At 39.8% G+C, this 23,320-nt stretch overlaps 1 protein-coding gene and 1 pseudogene across 1 annotated transcript; one reads left to right on the top strand and one right to left on the bottom strand.

Moving 5' to 3' along the window:
• Positions 1-11,645: 11,645 nt before the first annotated feature.
• On the top strand, positions 11,646-12,682 carry LOC128576875 (peptidyl-prolyl cis-trans isomerase FKBP3-like; annotated as a pseudogene).
• Positions 12,683-20,087: 7,405 nt separating this feature from the next.
• LOC128577666 (heterogeneous nuclear ribonucleoprotein A1-like) lies at positions 20,088-21,821 on the bottom strand. Its single transcript, XM_053579948.1, has one exon. The coding sequence runs from the start codon at positions 21,764-21,766 to the stop codon at positions 21,179-21,181; it is 588 nt and encodes a 195-aa protein (XP_053435923.1). The 5' UTR covers positions 21,767-21,821; the 3' UTR covers positions 20,088-21,178.
• Between the last annotated feature and the right edge of the window lie 1,499 nt (positions 21,822-23,320).

The following is a 23,320-nucleotide window of genomic DNA, read 5'->3' as shown; positions in this document are numbered from 1 at the left end:
TTGTAATATTCATTAAGGATTTTTTGGATTTCTGATGAGTCTGTGGTTATTTCGTCTTTGTTGTTTCTGATTGATGATATTAGAGATTTTACTCTTTTTTTCCTGATTAGGTTGGCCAGAGGTTTATCTATTTTATTGACCTTTTCAAAAAACCAGCTTTTTGATTTATTGATCTGTTGTATTATTCTTTTGTTTTCAATTTCATTTAATTCTGCTCTAATTTTGGTTATTTCTTTTCTTCTACTGGGTTTGGGGTTGGAATGTTCTTCCTTTTCCAGTTGCGTGAGATGTCCCATTAAGTTGTTAACTTCCTCTCTTTCCGTTCTCTTGAGGAATGCTTGCAGTGCTATAAATTTCCCTCTTAGAACTGCCTTTGCAGTGTCCCAGAGGTTCTGATAGCTTGTGTCTTCATTGTCATTTTGTTCCAAAAAATTGGTGATTTCTTTCTTAATCTCATCTCTGACCCAGCTATCATTCAGCATAAGGTAATTTAACTTCCATGTTTTTGTATGGGTATGCAGATTCCTGTTGTTACTCAATTCAAGTTTTATTCCATGATGGTCCGAGAAGATGCATGGAATAATTTCTATTCCTTTAAATTTACTGAGGTTAGACTTGTGACCTAAAATGTGATCAATTTTGGAGTAAGTTCCGTGGGCTGATGAGAAGTATGTGTATTCAGTTTTGTTGGGATGAAATGTTCTGTAGATGTCTGCTAAATCTAAATATTGGATGGTTAGGTTTAAATCTAAGATTTCTTTCCTCAGCTTCTTTCTGGAGGATCGATCCAACACTGCCAAGGGAGTGTTGAAATCTCCAACGATTATGGAGCTGGAGGAAATCAAGTTACTCATGTCTGTTAGAGTTTCTCTTATAAATTGAGGTGCATTCTGGTTGGGTGCATAGATATTAATAATTGAGATCTCGTCATATTGAGTATTACCCTTAACAAATATGAAGTGACCATTCTTGTCCTTCCTTACTTTTGATGGTTTAAAGCCTACTGTATCTGCAAATAAAATTGCAACACCTGCTTTTTTCTGATTACCATTTGCCTGAAATATGGATGACCATCCTTTCACCCTGAGTCTGTATTTGTCTTTTAAGTTGAGATGTGACTCTTGTATGCAACAAATATCTGGCTTGAGTTTTTGTATCCAGTCAGCTAACCTATGCCTCTTTAGAGGACAGTTTAAGCCATTCACATTGATGGAGAGTAAGGATAAGTCTGGTGGAATTTTGAGTATCGAGTTTTTCAAAGGTCCAGTGGACATTTTTAATCCTTTCGCCAGTGTGGAAGTTGGAGTTTGATCCGAAGTTTCTGATTGAGTTTACTTTTGTGGTATAGGATTGGGTTGGTCATTGTGGAGGATAGGTCTGAGAACATCCTGAAGAGCTGGTTTACTTATGGCAAATTTTTTCAACATATGAATGTCATTGAAGTATTTAATTTCTCCATCATAGATGAAACTCAGTTTAGCTGGATACAAGATCCTGGGTTGAAAGTTTTTTTGCTTTAGGAGATTAAAAGTTGATGACCAGCCTCTTCTTGCTTGAAAAGTTTCAGCAGAGAGATCTGCAGTTATTCTAATATTCTTACCTTTGTACGTTATAGTTTTCTTTCGCTGGGCTGCTTTGATAATCTTCTCTTTCATGTTAACTTTAGTGAAGCTAATTATGATATGTCTGGGAGATGGCTTATTGGGGTTGAATCGTGCTGGGGTTCTGAAGCTGTCTGCTATCTGAATTTCAGATTCTCTAGGCATGTCTGGAAAATTTTCTTTCATAATTTCATGTAGAAGGGCCTCTGTGCCCTTGGCTGCCACTTCATCAGTCTCCGAAATTCCTATAACTCTTATGTTATTTTTTTTCGAATTATCTGAGAGCTCTCTGAGTGAGTGATCCGTTTTTGCTCTCCATTTCTCTTCCTCTTTGAGAGATTGGGGGCATTCGAAGACTTTATCTTCAATGTCAGAAATCCTTTCTTCTGCTTGCTCCATTCTGTTACTGAGGGATTCTACTGTATTTTTCATATCTTTGAGGGCTGTAAGTTCTTGTTTCAGTGTGTTTAAGTCTTTGGTGGTTTTGTCTTTAAATTCGTTAAATTCTTGAGACAGTTTTTGAATTTCTCCTCGAATTCCTAATTCCATTTTATTAATCTTGTCTGCAAACCAAATTCTGAATTCGACTTCTGACATCTCAGCCAGTTGTTTATGAATGGGATCTTCAATCACATCTGCCGTATCTTTTCTTGGGGGGGTTGATCTATTCTGGTTATTCATGTTACCAGAGTTTTTCCGCTGATTCCGCCCCATGGTTTACTCCCTTTGGTTTTTCCCCTGGGGTTTTATCGAGGGCCCGTACAGTGTTGTGGCCTGAGAAACTGGGGCCCTGTCTGGTGTGGTGGAGCAAAGTGGTTCTGTCTTGTTTTCAGCTGGTTTCTGTTCGATCCTATTGCAACTTCTACTCTGGCTTGAAGTCTCAGCTGTGTGGAAAAATCAGCAATTAAGTCACCCCGCCTGCCCACCTCTGGCCCCAGTTGGAAAAGGAGAATCAAACCTTCCTACAATCGCACACCCAGGGCACCACCTGTAAAGTCCTCAGTCTATTAGCCCAGTTCAAAAGGTCTGAATCAACTGTCTCAATCGGCACTTGTCTCGGGTGGAAGGGTTCAAGAGGTCTCTGGGAACTGGATCACAGGGGCCTGGTGACTCCTCTGAGACAGCTCACCCCAGTGCAGCATGGAGTCAGGAGGAGCCACCCTGCAAAGAGAGCAGTCTGGGAAGGTTGACGTCTCCTTCCCCACTTTGCCCCTCCGTCGGACCCAGTCACTGGTATCTCTGCAGATGGCTAACCCAGTTGCCTGCAGTGAACAGACACTCCAGGGGTTTGCACCTGCCTGAATCGTGATGAAGTCTGCCAGGCCCCCGCAGACTGCCGCTATCTAGCAGGAGGAGATGGGGCCTGACATCTTTGAGTGTTTGATGCAGGTGATGGGAAGGAGGTGTTCACTCAGGCTTAGCCCCGTCCCTGATGGATGCTGCTAACAGAATAGAACAGAACAGACAACTTTGTGAGGTTCTGTCTCTGTTCCTGTCGTCGCCTACAGGAGACGGGCTGTTTTGAGTTCAAACGTCTTTGCTGCTGGAGAATTGCGTCTGAACACCTCTCTGGGTCGGCCCCGCCCTGGCGGCTTCCGGGTTTGTGAGCCCTGTCACCGGTGGCCTCCTCTGGTTGCCCAGGGAGACAGGGGGTGTTGCATCAGAATATCCAGAAGTGAGCGTTCTGCCGTTAAAGAAAAAACGGCTGTTGATCTACCTCCAGGGAACTGCTGCTCTGGTGTGGGCACTCAGGCGACCCTTTTCTCCTCTGTCCCGCGCCCCAGAGTCAGCACTGAGTGGCCGCAGTTTGTGCTGGGTCCACACCCCATAAGAGATACCCCAAGAATCAGAACTCTTGGGGGATGGGCCCCCAGACCCCGATTGGGAGTGGGGCGGGGGGAAGCTAGAGTTTCATTCAGTTTCACGCAATACTACGGTCCGGGGAGGGCTCCTGCACTGCACCGCAGGGAAGTGCCGCCAAGGCTTGATTTCCCCTCAGCAGAGTGCCCTCTCCTCGCTCACGTGTCCCTGAGTCAGCGCTGACCTGACGCAGCTCAGGCACTGTGCACTCCCCTCGAGAAATCACCCATGGAGCCGAACTCCTGGGGGATAGGCCCTCAGACCCCGAGTGAGAGTAGGGGTTCTCAGCTCTCAGCAGGGAGGCCAGAGTCTTATTCAGTCTTGGGCCCCGTATGCCCGGGGAGGGTTGGTGCACTGCACTGCAGGGAAGTGCCGCGAGGCGTGACTCCCCCTCAGCCCGGTGCCCTCTCCTCACTCGGCGCGCCTCAGAGTCAATGCTGACCAGTGGCAACTCGGGGACTGTCCACTCCCCTTGAGAAATCACCCAAGGATCCGAAGTCCTGGGGGACAGGCCTCCAGACCTCAGTGGGCGGGAGGGGAGCGCCGGGGATTCAGGGTTGCTGGCAAAGGATTCCCAAAGTTTTATTCAGCCCTATGTCCGGCAGGAGAACGCCACGGCACCCCAGTAGGGGAGGTAGGTCCAGTTTTTAGAAGGTCTCTCCCGTGGAGTGTAGTGGGAGGGCCTTTAATTTCTGCCCGCTTGTTCAATTGTGGGGCTCTTGAGCCGGTCTCATGGGGGAGGGGGACTCCCGTCCGCTTGGTGGTGGATTTTGTACCTTTTGTTTGCGTCCTTGTGATCACAACTTGCCTCAGCGGTGTTGATGTGCGTTCTTCAGCCTTCTCTCTTGGTGAGGCTCAAGTCCACCAGGATACTTACTAAATTCCTGTCCCTTAACTCTCCTTCTGGACGGGAGCCTTTGTTGAAAGCTGGCTTCAGTCCGCCATCTTGTCTCCCCCTCCTCTCTTCAGTGTTTTAATTAGAAAAGGATGCTGGATTTTGTCAAATGCTTTTTCTGCATCTATTGAGAGGATCATGTGATCTTTATTTTTGCCTCTGTTAATATGGTGGATAACGTTTATGGACTTGCTTATGTTAAACCAGCCTTGCATCCCTGGGATGAAGCCTACTTGATCATGATGAATGACTTTTTTGATGATAAGGTGTAATCTATTAACTAGGATTTTGTTGAGAATATTTGCATCTATATTCATGAGTGAGATTGATCTGATATTCTCCTTTTTGTTTGGGTCTTTTCCTGGTTTTGGTATCAGGTTGATATTTGCTTCATAGAATGTGTTGGGGAATATATTTTCTTCCTTAATTTTTGTAATAATTTCTGCTGTACTGGAACAAGCTCTTCTTTGAAGGTTTGACAGAATTCTGGAGTGAAGCCATCTGGACCATGGCATTTTTTGCTTGGAAGATTTTTTATTGTTTCTTTGATCTCAGTGCTTGAAATTGGTCTGTTCAGGAGCTCTATTTCTTCCTGGCTGAGTCTAGGGAGAGGGTGTGATTCCAAATATTGATCCATTTCCTTCACATTGTCAAATTTCTGGGCATAGTGTTTCTGGTAATTTTCAGAGATGATCTCTTGTATTTCTGTGGGATCAGTTGTTATTTCCCCTTTATCATTTCTGATTGAGGTTACTAGAGATTTTACTTTTCTATTCCTTGTTAGTGTGGCCAATGTTTTATCTATTTCATTTTTTCATAAAACCAACTCCTTGTTTCATTAGTTTTCTGAATGATTCTTTTGTTTTCAATTTCATTGATCTCTGATTTGATTTTGGAGATTTCTTTTCTTCTACTAAGTTTAGGTTTAGATTGTTCTTCTTTTTCCAATTCCATAAGATCTCTTGTGAGATTGTTGATGTGCTCTCTTTCTGTTTTTCGAATGTAGGCATCTAAAGCGATGAATTTTCCTCTCAAAACTGCTTTTGCAGTATCCCGCAGGTTTTGGTAGCTTGTGTCTTCATTGTTTTTATGCTGAAGGATGTTAATGATTTCCTGTTTTATTTCTTCCTACACCCATCTGTTATTCAACAGAAGATTGTTTAATTTCCATGCCTTTGGGTGGGGTCGAGCATTTTTGTTATAGTTGAGTTCCACCTTTAGTGTCTTATGGTCTGAGAAGATACAAGGTAAAATTTCAATTCTTTTGATTCTGTTGATATTCGTTTTGTGTCCCAGGATATGATGAATTTTGGAGAATGTTCCATGGGGTGATGAGAAGAATTTATATTCTTTATCTTTGGGGTGGAGTGTTCTATATGCATGTATCAGGCACAATTGTTCTAGGGTCTCATTTAAATCTCTTATATCTTTGTTTAATTTGTGTTTAGAGGATCTGTCCAGCTGTGTAAGAGGAGTGTTAAAGTCCCCTGTTATGATGGTATTATCAGATATCATATTGCCCAAACTGAGTAAGGTCTGTTTCAAGAATCTGGGAGCATTTAAATTGGGTGCATAAATATTTAGAATTGAAATGTCTTCTTGTTGTAGTTTTCCCTTGACCAATATAAAGTATCCATCTTTGTGTTTTTTGACTTTACTTGCTTTAAATCCACATGTATCTGAAAATAAGATCGCAACTCCTCTTTTCTTCTGAATGCCATTTGCCTGAAAAATTTTCTTCCAACCCATGACTCGGAGCTTTAATTTGTCTTTTGAAGCCAGGTGTGTTTCTTGCAGACAGCAAATGGATGGCTTGTGTTTTTTAATCCAGTCAGCCAATCTATGTCTCTTCAGTGGGGAATTCAAGCCATTAACATTTATTGAGATAATTGATAAGGGTGGTAGTATTCTATTCATCTTATTTTGTGAGAGTCCTTTGCTTAGTTTTATCTTTGCATCTGTTTGGAAGTTAGGTTCTGTCCTTTAATTTCTGAGTTCTTACTTTCGTGCTGATCCATTGTGGTGGTCAGTGTGCAGAACAGGTTGAAGTATTTCCTGTAGAGCTGGTGTTGTTGTGGCGAATTTCCTCAATGTTTGTATATCCGTAAATGATTTGATTTCTCCGTCAATTTTGAAGCTTAGCTTAGCAGGGTACAGAATTCTGGGCTGGAAATTGTTCTGTTTAAGTAGATTAAAGGTAGATGAGCATTGTCTTCTTGCTTGGAATGTTTCATTAGAGAAGTCTGCTGTCACTCTGATGGATTTGTTCGTGTAGGTCAACTGGCGCTTACTCCTGGCTGCTTGCAGAATCTTTTCTTTTGTCTTGACTTTGGACAGGTTCATCACAATGTGTCTTGGAGAAGCTTGGTTAGAGTTGAGGCTACGTGGGTTCCGATATCCCTCTGAAAGCAATGTGTCAGAATCTTTGGTGATATTTGGGAAATTTTCTTTTATCATATTCTCTAGTATGGCTTCCATTCCTCTGGGGCATTCTTCTTCCCCTCCTGGAATTCCTATAACTCGTATGTTGGAAGTCTTCATAAAGTCTCATAATTCGGTCAGTGAACGTTCTGATTTCTCTCTCTTCTTTTCTGCCTCTTTTACTATCTGAGTTATCTCAAGAACTTTGTCTTCTACCTCTGAAATTCTTTCTTCTGCATGGTCTAACTTGTTGCTGATACTTTCCATTGCATCTTTAAGTTCCGTAATTGACTGTTTCAGTTCCTTCACTCTGCTATATCCTTTTTATATTCTTCATATCGTTCATCTCTTATTTGATTCTGTTTTTGGATTTCCTGTTGGTGATTTTCCACTTTATTAGCAGTTTCCTTCATTGTTTCCATCATTTGTTTCATTGTTTTCAACTTGTGTATTCTAAATTCCCATTCTGTCATTCCTAACATTTCTTTATAGATGGAATCATCTGCAGTATCTACCTCATTGTACCTTGGCGGGGTTGTTCTGGACTTGTTCTTCATGTTTCCTGGATTTTTTGCTGATTCTTCCTCATGAGTGATTTCTTTTATCTGTTTCGTTGCCCTAATTTTCCTTTCTCTTCCTCTTGCTCTTTAAGTTCGCATGTCTGTGGAATAAGGGTTACAGGACCAGAAGGGTGATAAGGATGAATAGCAAAAAAGGGATGAAAGATAGGAGGACCGACTGATAAGAAAAAAAAGAAAATACAGAGGGAAAATCCAAGTGCTGCATTTGAAACAGTCAATGGCGCAGACTCTTCTGTTTAGAATAATCACATTGATGAAATTGTAATTCATGGGTGAGTTTTGGGAAAAAAGATACTCATTGTACATTAACCAAAATAGGTCATTTTAAATAACAAAATATTGTATTGTAAAAGACCTATACAATTTTAAAACAATTAAGATTCCAACCTGTAAAAAAAAAAAAGAAAAAAAGAAAAATAGAGAAAGGAGAGGGGGTGGGTAAAAGGAGTATTGACAAGAAGAAGAGAGGCACAGAAAGAGGGAGACAGAGCAATATAGGTGTACAGTAGGGTACTTTGACACAAACTTCAAAAAACCCCACCTTCTGGGGTTTCCCAGTTGCGTGGTTCCCTTGAGGTCAGCACCTCTTTGCTAACCTGATCAGACACAGTACCCCACCTCCACCAAGTAGAGAGGAAAGACAAAAATGCTATAAATCAAACCAAAAGAAGCAAACAGAGAACTTTACGGGATAAATCTTGGTGAAAAACCAAATAGTAGGGGTAGAAACACTAGCAAAAATGAAGTTGTAGTTATTGAAAATGGCAGCAATGGGAAATTAAATTAAACTAAAAAAATTGAGAAAGAAAAAGGATCTGTATGGAAAAGGTTGAAATTAAAAAACAAAACAACATCAACAACATCAAAATAAACAAAAAAACAATGAAACAAAAAAAAAACAGAAGCAAAAACAAAGCAGTATGTATATGTTATTGAATATTGTCTGGGCAACACGTGGTCTTCTGGGGTATGAGATGTTAATCATAGTTCTCATATGACTGGAGGGTGCTGATTTCTCAAACCCCACCAGATAGACACCCTAAATCTCTCTTCAGCCCACTTAAAAGGCACTTTGAACTTGTGAACTTGCTGAGCAGAAGCTTTTCCAGGAAAGTGCTTGTCGCTTGAATCACTGCTGAAGTGGCTATCCACTTACCCAGTGTGCCAAAACCGGTCTCACTCTGCCCCTGAGGGTTAGGGCTGCAATGCAGCTCTGACCCCACCCTTAGGCTACTTGGTCACTGGGTTACCAGCTCCCACTGGATTCTAGCTCTGTGACCCTGAGGACGGAGCTTGCCGGGGCAGATCGCTCACAATGTCTCCCTGTGACCCACAGCCAAACACTATTATCTCCGTCTGGCTCAGCAGCTCAGCCTGGGGCCCCAGACAACAGCCAAAGTTTTCTGCACTCCCGCTGAGGCTCTCCCCAAGGCAGTTCAACTGAGTGCCAAGTCCAAAGACACCAAAACAGTTCACAGGTAAGGCCTTTCTGGTTTGCAGTCTCGCTGCTACTGAACTTACAGTTGCGGGCGGGTTTAGATGGATTGAACACACGCAACCACTTCCCATTTTTCCACTGTTTTAGTCCTCCTCTTGGGGTCCAGAAATCTCTCGCTGACTCCCTGTATCCTCACAGGTGTGATGATAGGCAGTTCCCACCAGCCAGAGATGCCTGAGTCCTATCTTCCCAGACTCACAGTGCCCAGATGCAAGGAAGTTGTTACTCGGCCGCCATCTTGCTCTGCCTCCCTCTGCATATTCTTTTCTTTCTTTCTTTTTTTTTTTTAGTGGAGGCGGAGTCTCACTTTATCGCCCTCAGTAGAGTGCCATGGCATCACACAGCTCACAACAACTTCCAACTCCTCTGCTTAAGCGATTCTCTTGCCTCAGCCTCCCGAGTAGCTGGGACTACAGGTGCCCGCCACAACGCCCAGCTATTTTTTGGTTGCAGTTCAGCCAGGGCCGGGTTTGAACCCACCACCCTCGGTATATGGGACCGGCGCCTTACCGAGTGAGCCACAGGCGCTGCCCTATTTGCATATTCTTGATCACGTTCTCTTGCCTGAGTACTATAGCTAAGACTTCCATTACTATGCTGAATAGCAGTGGAGATAATGGGCATCCGTGTCTAATTCCAGATCTGAGTGAAAATATTTTCAGTTTTACTCTATTCAATATTATATTGTCTGTGATTTTGCAGTAGATGGCCTCTATCAGTTTAAGAAATGTTCCTTCTAAGCCTATTTTTTTGAGAGTTCTGATCATGAAAGGAGGCTGGATGTCATCAAAAACTTTTCCTGCAGCAATTGATAAAAACACATGGTCTTTGTTTTTTATTTTATTTATGTGATGTATTGTATTTATAGGTTTATGTATGTTGAACCAACCTTGTAACCCTGGGATGAAACCAACTTGATTATGGTGTATAATATATTGATATCTTGTGGAATTCTGTTTTCTAGTTACTTACTGAATATTTTTGCATCAATATTCATTAATGATATTGGTCTATAGTTTTCTTTCTGTGTTGGTTCCTTTCCTGGTTTGGGGATCAGAGTTATATTTGCTTCATAGAATGTGTTGGGAAGTAGTCCTTCTTTTTCCATATTTTGGAAAAGATTATGTAATATAGATACTAGTTCCTTTGTAAACGTTTTGTAGAATTCTGATGTGAAGCCACCTGGTCCTGGACTTTTCCTTTTGGGGAGATTTTGTATAGTTGATGCTATTTTAGTGCTTGATATAGGTATATTTAAAATTTCTAATTCTTTCTGGCTGAGTCTAGGCAGATGTCATGCTTCCAGGTATTGGTTCATTTCCTCCAGATTTTCATATCTGAGAATGGAGTTTTTTGTAGTAATCATTGAGGCATTTTTTTTTTTTTTTTTGGATTTCTGAGGTGTCTGCTATTAATTCTCCTTTATGGTTTCTGATTGACAATGTTAGAGATTTTGCTTTTCTGTTTCTGGTTAAGTTTGCCAACATTTTTCAATTTTGCTAATCTTTTAAAAAAACCCAATATTTTGTTTCTTTGATCTTCTGAATGATTCTTTTGTTTTCTTTTTCTTTTTTTTTTTATTAAATCATAGCTGTGTACATCAATATGATCATTGGGCACTGTACACTTGTTTCATAGAATATTTGACACATTTTCATCTCATTAGTTGACATAGCCCTCCTGGCATTTTCCTAGATACTTTGCCAAGACATTTACATTCCACATTTGCCAAGGCTCACATGTACTACCATGATTCTGTTGTTTTCAATGTCATTTAATTCTGCTGTAATTTTGGTTATTCCTCTTCCTATGCTGGGTTTGGGGTTGGAATGCTTTTCTTTTTACAGTTGCTTGAGATGATCCATTAAGTTGTTAACTTCCTTTCTTTCTGTTTTTTTTTTTTTTTTTTTTTTTGATGAAGGCTTCCAATGCTGTAAATATCCCTCTTAGGACTGCCTTTGCCGTATCCCACAGTTTTTGATAATTTCTATCTTCATTATCATTTTATTCCAAAGATTTGGTGATTTCCTCCTTAATCTGTTATTTGGCCCAGGTATCATTCAGCATAAGGGAATATCAAGGAGTTCACTGAATAAGATTCCTAAAGTTGGAATTTTTACAAATGCTAAATTATAGGCTCAAAATTGAGCCCTCATTTGTCATGAATCTAAAAATTGTAGGTTCCTTGAGGGTAAGAGTAATGAATGTTCCATTTCTCAAATCAAATACCAGTACACCTAGTACTTCTTGGTAGGTAAGATTATATATATAAATATTTAATCCATACAATACATAATATAATTTATATATGTATACATGAAAGAGAGAGAGAGGAGGAGGAGGAAAAGAAGGAGAAGGAGAAAAAATTGAGAGACCTAAACCAGGTTTTTTGTTTTTTTTTTTTCTGTGAGTGTTAAGAGCTTTGAGAAACACTGACAAAACTTCTAATCTGCTAAACTGGCTAACTAGTCAACTGTTCTCTGACTAATCCTCAGGTGTACACATGTTCACAGGGGTGAAAAGAGTTCTACCCTTCATGACTGGGATGTGCCCTTTGATAGATACCTGGAGTTTAAAGGTTTCTAAAGGAACTGTGTTTATAAGCAGCACTGAACTTTGGCAGATGAGAGAGAATAAGTTTGTTTCTGTGAGGCTAGTTTTGCTGGTGAGATAAAGTGTATTTGTGGAAATAAGAAAAGGCATGTATAGTTAAAGGTGCTGCTTTATCAGTGAGAATCAGGCTATGGAAATGCCTTTTTCATGCAGTAAAGTGGAGGCAGCAGGGGACGATGGTGGTAGCCATTTCACAGTACACGTGCACCATGGAGCAGCTGCTCAGTGAGCAGCTACCAAAGAAGGACATTATCAAGTTTCTGCAGAAGCACAGTTCTGATATTTTTCTCCAGAACATAAATTATAAGGGAACATTAAAAATGTGGCCAAGACAGCTAGCAAGGACCATTTGGTTACAGCCTAACCATCCTTTTGGTTTGGTAACAAAAGTGCAAGTAGTGTCTAAGCAAGTAAATAATGTGAAACTTAATCAAGATAAACCCACGGCTTGGCACCTGTAGCTCAGAAGATAGGGCACCAGCCACATACACTAGAGCTGTCAGGTTCGAATTCAGCCTGGGCCTGCCAAAAAACAATGACAACTATAACCAAAAAATAGCCACATGTTGTGGCATGTGCCTGTAGTCCCAGCTACTTGGGAGGCTGAGGCAAGAGAATTGCTTAAGCCCAGGAGTTTGAGGTTGCTTTTAGCTGTGATGCCACAGCACTCTAATCAGAGCAACAACTTGAGACTATGTCTCCAAAAAAAAAAAAAAAAAGATAAATCCAAAGAAACCAAGTCTAAAGAGACTCTGGATGAGTGTCCACCAAAATATATATGGGTTCTAAATAAGGGAGATAAAATCAACTTTCCTCAAAAGGGAGATGTTGTTCACTTGGAGCATATGGATACACTATAGGATGGAATTGTTTTTGATTCTAATATACAAACAAGTTCAAAGAAGAAGAAAAATGCCAGGCAGCACTGGGTGGAAAGGGGAGAGGTAGGAGTGGGGTCTAAACTAACAACAACAAAAAAAGAAAAGAAACGAAAAGAAAAGAAAAGAAAAATGGCAAGCCTTTAAGTTTCAAGGTTGGAGTAGGCAATGTTATCAGAGGATGGGATGAAGCACTCTTGACAAAGAGTAAAGGAGAAAATGCTCGAGTGGAGATTGAACCAGAACGAGCTTATGGAAAGACAGGACAGCCTGATACTAAAATTCCATCAAATGCAAAACTACTTTTTGAAGTGGAATTAGTAGATATTGATTGAAATAGCAGTGATTCAGTTCTAAGGACATCAGTAATGATAAAACTAGGCCTTGAAGAAACTTATGTAACTAATTATAGCTTGTAATTATAGTAAGGGAAGAGTCAAGTGGAAAATTCAAAGAATTAAGGTAAAATTTGTTTACCTATTCCAACTTTTGAGAAATGTAAATCGTATAAATCCCTGAAGTTGAATATTTTACAATTATGTAAAATATTGTTTTCCTTTTACCACACGTTGTAAACTGAAAGGCTCAATACAAACTTATGCACTGCTAAAAAAAGAAAAAAGAAAAGAAAAAAATAACTTTTTCATGAAATGCAAGGTGGGAGTGGTTTTCATGATTATTATATCCTTCATAATAAACTCAGAAGGGCTACACAGAACAGTAGAGAAAATGGGAAATAAAAGAATTAGGGAGATGAAAGGAGAGAGCAACATCCTTTACCCTAACATTTGAAAACTGTCTTATCACAGAGCTGTCTTTTAAAGGATACTCAACTGCTACTAGTTCCCTCTTCCCTTTACTATTTTGCAATGTAGAATATCAAGACTTGTCAAGTCATAGAGTTTATGAAGAGAAGAGAATGAGAACTACTTTGGCTATTTTTGTCTCCAAATCTCTATTCCCATCAATCTATTTTTTTTTTTTTTTTTTGTAGAGACAGAGTCTCACTGTACCGCCCTCGGGTAGAGTGCCGTGGCGTCACACGGCTCACAGCAACCTCCAACTCCTGGGCTGAAGCGATTCTCTTGCCTCAGCCTCCGGAGTAGCTGGGACTACAGGCGCCCGCCACAAGGCCCAGCTATTTTTTTTTTTTTGGTTGCAGTTTGGCCGGGGCTGGGTTTGAACCTGCCACCCTCGGCATATGGGGCCAGCGCCCTACTCACTGAGCCACAGGCGCCGCCCCCCATCAATCTATTTTTTAAAAAATTCAGATTAGGCTCTGCACCTGTGGCTCAAGCGGCTAAGGCACCAGCCACGTATACCTGAGCTGGCGGGTTCGAATCCAGCCTGGGCCTGCCAAACAACAATGATGGCTGCAACCAAAAAAATAGCTGGGTGTTGTGGCGGGCACCTGTGGTCCTACCTACTTGGGAGGCAGAGACAGGAGAATCACTTCAGTCCAGGAGTTTGAGGTTGCTGTGAGCTGTGATGTCATGCTGCTGTACCCAGGGTGACAGGTTGAGGCTCTGTCTCAAAAAATTAAAAAAAAAATCAGATTTATATAAGGGTACACATGATTAGGTCATATTGTTTGTGTTTGTTAGGTAAAGTCCACGTTTCATTTAAGCCTTTCAACCAGGAGGTGTGAGAAATATTCATACATTGTACCAAATTTGTGAGAGCGTATCAGACCTCCCCCTTTCCCCGTTTTGGATTTAAATGTGTTGTTCTCCTGTGTGGGCATGCAGTTGTTGTTCATCTTTAGTTTCATATTAATATTGAATACATTGGATGCTTGCTTTTCAATTCTAGAGGTACTTTTTTTGGAGGATATTCTCAAAATCCTTCCAGGAAAATATAAAAGATGTGATGTCTCCATCTTTCTTTCTTTTTTTTTTCCTTAAACTGAAATCACATTCAATTACTTTATGTAATTAATACTCTGAAGGTAGGTGGTTTCAGGGTGAGATTCAGCTCAGGAGTATTTTCAAAATCTCTGGCTGTTTCCACCCTTCTGACCCACAATATTCAGTATGATGGCTCTTCAAATGGATGTTTGTGTCTGATGGTCAAAAGATTGCTGCTGCAACTCCAAGAACCACATTCTGACATAACTATCCAGACCGAAAGGAGATGACTACCGTAGTAAAAGAGAATGCTTACTGTATCTCATGTCTTTCTATTTTCTTTTTTTCTCTTTCAGAAATTTCAGATTAATATGAAGATATGATTGTTTAGGTTACATTGTTGCATTTCTAAGGTAACGTTGAAGTTGTAGTTGAGCCCTTCACCCAGGGATCATGCTGAACACCCCCACATTATGCACATTAGGTGGGATCTCACAAAGCAGAACCTCCTTCCTGTCAGCAATCGCCCTTCCCCTCCGTGTTCCCTCTCCCTACTCTCCTCTCCTCTCCTCTCCACCTTACTAGACTATACTTTTATTTTTATTTTTGTATGAGTGTGTAGCTCTTTATATATAGATTTCATATTAGCATTGAGTACATTTTTCCCACTCGAGATACTTTACTAAGAAGAATGTTTTGAACTCCATTCAGGTAAACGCAAAAGATGTAAAGACTCCATCTTTTCTTATGGCTTAATAGTACTCTATGGCATACATATGCCATAGTCTGTTAATACATTCATGGGTTGATGGGCACTTGGGTTGCTTCCATGTCTTGACAATTGTGAACAGAGCTGCAATAAACATTCTGGTACAAATGTCTTTGTAGTAAAATAATTTCTTTGGGGGATGGATACCTAGTAATGGGATTGTGAGATCAAATGGAAAGTTGACTTTTTGTTCTTTGAGAATTCTCCATACATCTTTCCATAGAGGTTGTATTACTTTGCACTCCCAGCAGCAGTGTAAATTTGTTCCCTTCTCTCCATATTCATGCTAGCACCTGCAAATTCGGGATTTTGTAACGTGGGCTAATCTCAATGGAGTTAAGTGATATCCCAGAGTTGTTTTCATTTGCATTTCTCTAATGATTAGGGACTATGAGCAGTTTTTCATGTGCTTCTTGGCCATTCATATGTCATCTTCAGAGAAGGTTGAGTTCTATTGAATTATCTTACCCACTTATAAATAGGGTTGCTTACTCTTTTCTTGTTGATTAATTTGAGTTCTCTGTAGACTCTAGTTATCAACCTTTTGTCTGACTCATAGCATGTAAATACCTTTTCCCATTCTGAAGGTTGTCTGTTTGCTTTAGTTATGACACCCTTAGCTGTGCAGAAGCTTTTTAGCATGATCTTTTCCCGCTTATTTATTTTTGGTGTTGCTGCAATTGCCAGGCGGAGGTTTTCTTCAAAATATTTTCTCAGATTTTGTCAAGATTTTTCTCTATATTTTCTTCTAGAATTTTTATTGCATTGTGTCTTCAGTTTAAATCTTTTGTCCAATGAGAGTCAATTTACATCAATGGTGGGAGGTGTGGGTCCAAATTCAGTCTTCTGCATGTGGCTAACCAATTCTTCCAGCACCATTTATAAAAGAGGGATTATTTTTACCCAGTGCATGCTTTTGTTTGGTTTATCAAAGATCCAATGGCAAAATGTGGCTGGGTTCATCTCTAGGTTCTCTATTCTTTTTTATTTTGGTGTCTAAGGACAATGCTGGGATATTTCCTGTGGTGTCATAGCTCACAGCAATCTCAAACTCTTGGGCTCAAGCAATTCTATTGCCTCAGCCTTATGAGTATCTGGGACTACAGGCACATGCTACAATACTCAGCTATTTTTAGAGATGGGGTCTCGCTCTTGCTCAAGCAGGTCTCAAACTCCTGAGCTCAAGCAATCCATTTGCCTTGGTCTCCCAGAGTACTAGGATTACAGGCTTGAGCCACTGTGCCCGGCCAGATTCTCTATTCTCTTCCATTTATCTATAGCTCTATTTTTGTGCCAATATCATGTTATTTTTATCACTTTAGACTTGCAGTATAACCTGAAGTCTGGTAACATAATGCCTCCAGATTTGTTTTTATTTCTTAAAATTGTATTGGCTATTTGGTTTTCTTTTTTCTGGCTCCATTTGAAGCAAAGTACTATATTTTTAATTTCTGCAAGGTATGATGATGGCGCTTTGATAGCGATTGCATTAAATCTGTAGATCATGTTGGGTGGTACGGACATTTTAATAATGTTTATTCCTAACGGCCATGAGCATGTTGTTCAATTTGTTAGCATCTTATACTTTTTTCCTCAACCTTTTATAATTTTCTTTATAAAGATCCTTCACGTCCTTTGTTAGATATATTCCAAGGTATTTTATTTTCTTTGTTGCTTTTGTGAAGCATATTGTCTCTTTGATTTGATTTTCACCTTGACTATTACTGGCATATATGAAGGCTACTGATTTGTGGACATTAATTTGGTGTCTCAGGACAATGCTGGGATATTTCCTGATCACTTCTAAGAACTTCATAGTTGTGTCCCATGGGTTGTACAGGTATAAGATCCTGTCGTCCACAAAAAACAAGAATTTGGCCTCCTCTATCCACATTTGAATACATTTGAGCTCTTTCTCTTGCCAAATTGCATCGGATAGGACTTTCAGTGCTATGTTGAAAAGCAGCAGCGATAGGTGGCATCCTTGTCTTGTTCCAGTTTTAAGAGGAAATGCTTTCAGTTTTACTCCATTTAATATGATTTTGGCTGTGGGTTTGTTGTAGATGGTGTCTATCAGTTTTCGATATGTTCCACCTATGCCTATGTTCTTAAGTGTTCTTGTCAGAAAAGATGTTGAATTTTGTGAAATGCCTTTTCTGCATCAATTGAGAGAATCATGTGGTCTTTTTTTGATTTATTTATCTGATGAGTTATATTTGTGTATTTACATATGTTGAACCAACCTTGCATCCCTGGGATAAACCTCAGTTGATTATGATGTATAATTTTTTAAATGTGTACCTACATTCTGTTTGCTAGGATCTTATTGAACATTGTTGCATCAATATTCATTAATAATATTGGTCTGCAGTTTTCCTTTTGGGTTGGGTCCTTTTGTGGCTTTGGATTCAGGTGGTATTTGCTTTGTAGAATGTGTTGGGGAGGATTCATTTCTTCTCTGTGGTTTGGAGTAGGTTATACAATATAGGTACTAGTTTCTCTTTGAAGGTTTGGTAGAATTCTGCTGGGAAACCATCTAGTCCAGGGCTTTTCTTTTTTGGAAGATTTTTTATTGTTGATGCAATTTTGGCACTTGAAATAGGTCTATTCAAAATTTCTAATTCATTCTGGTTGAGTTTTGGAAGGTGGTATGATTCTAGGTATTGGTCTACTTCTACATTTTCAAATTTCTGGGCATAGACTATTTTTGTAGTAAACATTGAGGATCTTTTACATTTCTGTGGTATCTCATCTTGTTTCTGCCCTTTTTTTTTTTTTGCTGATTTAGGTTATTGGAGATTTTATTTTTCTGTTTCTAGTTAGTCTAGCCAAGGGTTTGTCAATTTTATTAACGTTTCCAAAGAAAAACATTTTTGTTTTGCTGATCTTTTGAATGACTCTTGTGTTCTCAATTTCGTTTAATTCTGCTCTGATTTTCATTATTTCTTTTCTTTTACTAGGTTGGGGATTGGGGTAGTCTTCCTTTTCTAGGTGCTTAAAATGGTTGCTAACTTGATTTCTTTCTGTTTTCTGTGTTAAGGCATCTAATACTGTAAACTTATCTCTTAGGACTACTGCCTTTGCAGTTTCCCACAGGTTTTGATAGCTTTTAGATGTTTTTTGATAGTTATTTTCATTTTGTTTGAGAAATCTAAGAAATTCCTTCTTTTTCTGTTTGTATAGCACAGCTTTTTAATTTTTTTGGTCAATTTCATGTTAATGTGAGACTATAAACAACCAGGTTGCATTACTTGAATTTGTTAGGTACCATTCATCTTGTAGTTGTGTCCCACACCCAAAAGGTGTGCTATACACTCTTACACTGTGCCCTTTCAGTGGGGGCACTCAAATCTCCCTCCTGCCCTTTTCTTCCTTTCTCATTTCCCCTCCAACCAACTAGGAGGGGAAATGAGTTTGAATTGAAATGAGTTTTTCTCCTCTGTGACCATGAATTAAATTATACACTGGCTTCATGTTAGTATTGAGTACATTGGGTATTTGCTTTTCCATTCTTGTGATACTTTACTAAGAAGAAGGTGTTTCTTTTCTTTTTTAAAATTTTATTTTTTTGTTAAGTCTTTTGTACATAAATCATAAATACATTTATGCCAATTTCAGTGTGTTGATTATTTGTACAAATTGGAGTGCTTACATTATACTAATCAGCATAGAATTCATCTCATTTACCCAATTATAGCATTAGGACATTTGTGTTCTACACATGGTAGAACCAACTTGTACTTGCAATGTGCTCCATAGTTGTGGTCCTCCTACTATACCCTAATTTCCCTCCCAGCCCCTCCCCATCCCTTACCTTTCCCTTCCCTTCTTCATCATAGACTAAAGTTGTGTTTCATATTTCATATGCAAGTGTGAATGATTATATATTGTTTTCACAGTAGTACTGAGTACATTTGATACTTTTTATTCCATTTCTGAGATACTTTATTAAGAAGAATATTTTCCAGCTCCATCCATGTAAATATAAAGGAGGTAAAGTCTCCATTTTTTTTTTACTGCTGCATAGTATTTCATGGTATACATATACCACAATTTATTATTAATCCATTTATGGGTCGATGGGCACTTGGGCTTCTTCCATGACTTGGCAATTATGAATTGAGCTGCAATTAACAATTTCGTGCAAATATCTTTATTTCCAAATGATTTTTGGTCCTTTGGATATACACCTAGAAGAGGAATTGCAGGATCAAATGGCAGGTCTACATTTAGATCCCTAAGTGTTCTCCAAACTTCCTTCCAAAAGGAACATACTAGCTTGCATTCCCACCAGCAGTGCAGAAGTGTTCCCTTTCCTCCACATCCATGCCAACATCTGTTATTTTGGGATTTTGTGATTTGGGCTACTCTTACTGGAATTAGATGGTATTTTAGAGTAGTTTTGGTTTGCATTTCTCTGATGATTAAAGATGATGAGCATTCTTTCATGTGTCTATAGGCATGCACCTGTCTTCTTCAGAGAAGATTCTGTGCATGTCTCTTGCCCACAATGAAATGGGATCACTTGTTTTTTGCTTAGTAATAAGTTTGAGTTCTCTGTGGATTCTGGTTATTAGAACTTTGTCGTACATATAACTTGCAAAAATCCTCTCCCATTCTGAGGGCTATTTGCTTTACTAGGTGTGTTCTTGGCAGTGCAGTAGCTTTTTTTTTTTTTTTTTTGTAGAGACAGAGTCTCACTGTACCGCCCTCGGGTAGAGTGCCGTGGCGTCACACGGCTCACAGCAACCTCTAACTCTTGGGCTTACGCGATTCCCTTGCCTCAGCCTCCCGAGCAGCTGGGACTACAGGCGCCCGCCACAACGCCCGGCTATTTTTTTGTTGCAGTTTGGCCGGGGCTGGGTTTGAACCCGCCACCTTCGGCATATGGGGTCAGCGCCCTACTCACTGAGCCACAGCCGCCACCCTGCAGTAGCTTTTTAATTTGATCAGATCCCAGTAATGTTTTTTTGATGTTGCTTCAATTGCCGAGGTGTCTTCCTCATGAAGTATTCTCCCAGGCCAATTTTCTCAAGCGTTTCTCCTGCACTCTCTCTAAGAATATTTACAGTTTCATGTCTTAAGTTAAATTCCTTTAACCAGTGAGAGTCAATTTTTTTTTCATTCAAGAGAATTAAATCGTTTATTGATTACACATGATAATGGTAGATACACAAGCTTCATTCTCATCTGTAATTTTATCTGGTACCATTATTCAATTTAGATATATTGCATAGGATATGCCAACAATCACCTTTATAACCAATAATTCCATGATTTTCCTTGGATGACCCCTTTAAATGGTGAGCTTCAGGTCACAACAGTAACCCTCAGTTCAACTACACCAAGGTTTCTGAAGACAATGGCTTCTTCACCCAAGCAGGTTGTAAATGAATTTCAAATAGAAGCTGGCATCACCCCGAAGGAATTCTAGCTTCACACTTTTGGAAAATTTACCAAAATGGCTTCAGAGTAGACTAACTTTACACAGCACATTAAAAAAAAAAAGACACATTTATTCAGCATCATGATCAGACAATTACATTTAGCAATCAACAGCATGGGTGCAAAAAAAAATTCTACATTAAAACCCTTTGTTGGAATGCTTTACACTTTCCACAGAACAGAAACTAAAATAACCTGTTATACAATTAGTCACAAATACAGTCCTCGAGTTTTTTCCCCATACACATGAGTATTGTCTAAAACATGTCTTCTTTGTAGCAGCTAGGCCCTGCCACCACTGTGCTTGGCTGAATTCACAAATCTGTTGTAACCTGTAGCTTCCCTGTCACTTCTCTGGCTCTCCTCTCCTGCTAAGCTTTGTTTCCTGGGAATAATTAAAACCTTCTGCCACTGCCATAGCTACTGCTGCTACTGGAACCACCATAGCCACCTTGGTTTCGTGGTTTGGCAAAGTATTGGCCGCCACCACCATAAGGGCCAGAGCTTCTGCCTCCAAAATTTCCTCCCTTCATAGGTCCAAAATTTGATGACTGATTGTTGTAATTGCCAAAATCATTGTAACTTCTACCACCTCCAAAATTGCTTCCATCATTACCAAATCCATTGTAGCCATCCCCACTGCCACCATATCCACCACCACCACGGCTGCCACCAAAGCCACCATGACCACTGAAGTTTCCTCCATGGCCAAAGTTGTCATTTCCACCAAAACCACCTCCACGACCCCCACCAAAGTTTCCAGAACCACTTCAACATCTTTGGCTGGATGAAGCACTAGCCATCTCTTGCTTTGATAGGGCTTTCCTTACTTCACAGTTGTGGCCATTCACAGTATGGTATTTCTGAATGACAATCTTATCCACAGAATCATGGTCATCAAACGTAACAAAAGCAAAGCCCCTCTTCTTGCCACTGCCTTGGTCAGTCATGATTTCAATCGCTTCAATTTTTCCATACTGTTCAAAATAGTCTCTTAAGTGATGTTCTTCAGTATCTTCTTTAATGCCACCAACGAAGATCTTTTTCACAGTTAAGTGGGCACCAGGTCTTTGAGAATCCTCTCTGGAAACAGCTCTCTTTGGTTCCACAACTCTTCCATCCACTTTGTGTGGACTTGCATTCATTGCTGCATCCACCTCCTCCACAGTGGCATATGTGACAAACCCAAAGCCCCTGGAGCGCTTGGTGTTTGGATCTCTCATTACCACGCAGTCTGTGAGCGTTCCCCATTGCTCAAAATGGCTCCTCAGACTCTCATCAGTTGTTTCAAAGCTCAACCCTCCAATGAATAGCTTCCGCAGCTGTTCGGGCTCTTTAGGAGACTCTGACTTAGACATGAGGGCAGTGGGAAGAGAGACTTTAACGATGCTTCCTTGGCAGTGTCCACAGGCAGAAAGCGAGAGTCAATTTTTGTTAGAGGAAAAAGGTGTAGGTCCACTTTCAGTCTTCTACAAGATGCCAGCAAATTCATCCAGCACCATTTATTGAATAGGGAATCTTTCTTCCAATTTATATTTTTAATAGGCTTATTGAAAATCAAATGACAATAAATGTCTAGGTTCACCTCTTGGTCTTCAATTCTGTTCCATATATCTACCTCTCTATTTTTATGCCAGTACCATGCTGTTTTAATCACTATCGATCTATAATATAGTCTGAAGTCTGGGAGTGTGATTCCTCCCGATTTGTTTTTATTTCTGAGTAATGTCTTGGCTATTCAAGGTTTTATCTGTTTCCATATAAAACGAAGTACTAATTTTTCCGGGTCTTTAAAATATGAGAGAGGTGCTTTAATAGGGATCACGTTAAATCTGTAAATTGCTTTAGGTAGTATAGACTTTTTTTTTTTAATTAAATCATAGCTGTGTACATTAATACGATCATGGTACAGCAGACACTGGTTTTATATACTATTTGACATATTTTCATCACACTGGTTAACATAGCCTTACTGGCATTTTCTTAATTGTTGTCTTAAGACATTTATATTCTACATTTAGTAAGTTTGACATGTACCCTTGTAAGATGCACTATAGGTGTAATCCGACCAATCACCCTCACTGTGCCCATCTTCCTCCTTCCCTCCACTCCGTCTCCCCCTTCCCCATATTCTTAGGTTATAACTGGGCTATATCTTTCACACGAAAGCCATAAATTAGTTTCATAGTAAGGCTGAGTACATTGGATACTTTTTCTTCCATTCTTGAGATACTTTACTAAGAAGAATATGTTCCAGCTTCATTCATGTAAACATGAAAGAGGTAAAGTCTCCCATCTTTCTTTAAGGCTGCATAATATTCCATTGTGTACATATACTACAATTTATTAATCCATTTGTGGATTGATGGGCACTTGGGCTTCTTCCATGACTTAATTGGGCTGCAATAAACATTCTGGTACAAACATCTTTGTTATAATGTGATTTTTGGTCTTCTGGGTATATACCTAGTAGGGGAATTATAGGATTGAATGGTAGGTCTATTTTTAGATCTCTAAGTGTTCTCCAAACATCTTTCTAAATGAATGTATTAATTTGCATTCCCACCAGCAGTGTAGAAGTGTTCCCTTTTCTCCACATCCACACCAACATCTCTGGTCTTGGGTTTTTGTGATAAGGGCTAATCTTACTGGAATTAGATGATATCTCAAAGTAGTTTTGATTTGCATTTCTCTAATGATTAAGAATGATGAGCATTGTTTTTCATACGTCTGTAGGCCATGCGCATGTCTTGTTCAGAGATGTTTCTCTTGAAGTCCCTTGCTCAGCTTGAGATGAAATCACTTGTTCTTTTCTTGCTTATGCGTTTGAGTTCTCTGTGGATACTGGTTATTAAACCTTTGTCGGAGACATAACCTGAAAATATCTTCTCCCATTCTGAGAGCTGTCTGCT

This window comes from Nycticebus coucang, chromosome X (genome assembly GCF_027406575.1).
Source record: "Nycticebus coucang isolate mNycCou1 chromosome X, mNycCou1.pri, whole genome shotgun sequence".
NCBI lineage: Eukaryota > Metazoa > Chordata > Mammalia > Primates > Lorisidae > Nycticebus > Nycticebus coucang.
The sequence above is the reverse complement of the archived record's forward strand: the minus strand, read 5'-3'. Positions and strand labels throughout refer to the sequence as shown.

Bases quoted from the DNA above. Each gene is read 5' to 3' on its own strand.
- LOC128577666 (XM_053579948.1), bottom strand. From the start codon at position 21,766: ATGTCTAAGTCAGAGTCTCCTAAAGAGCCCGAACAGCTGCGGAAGCTA.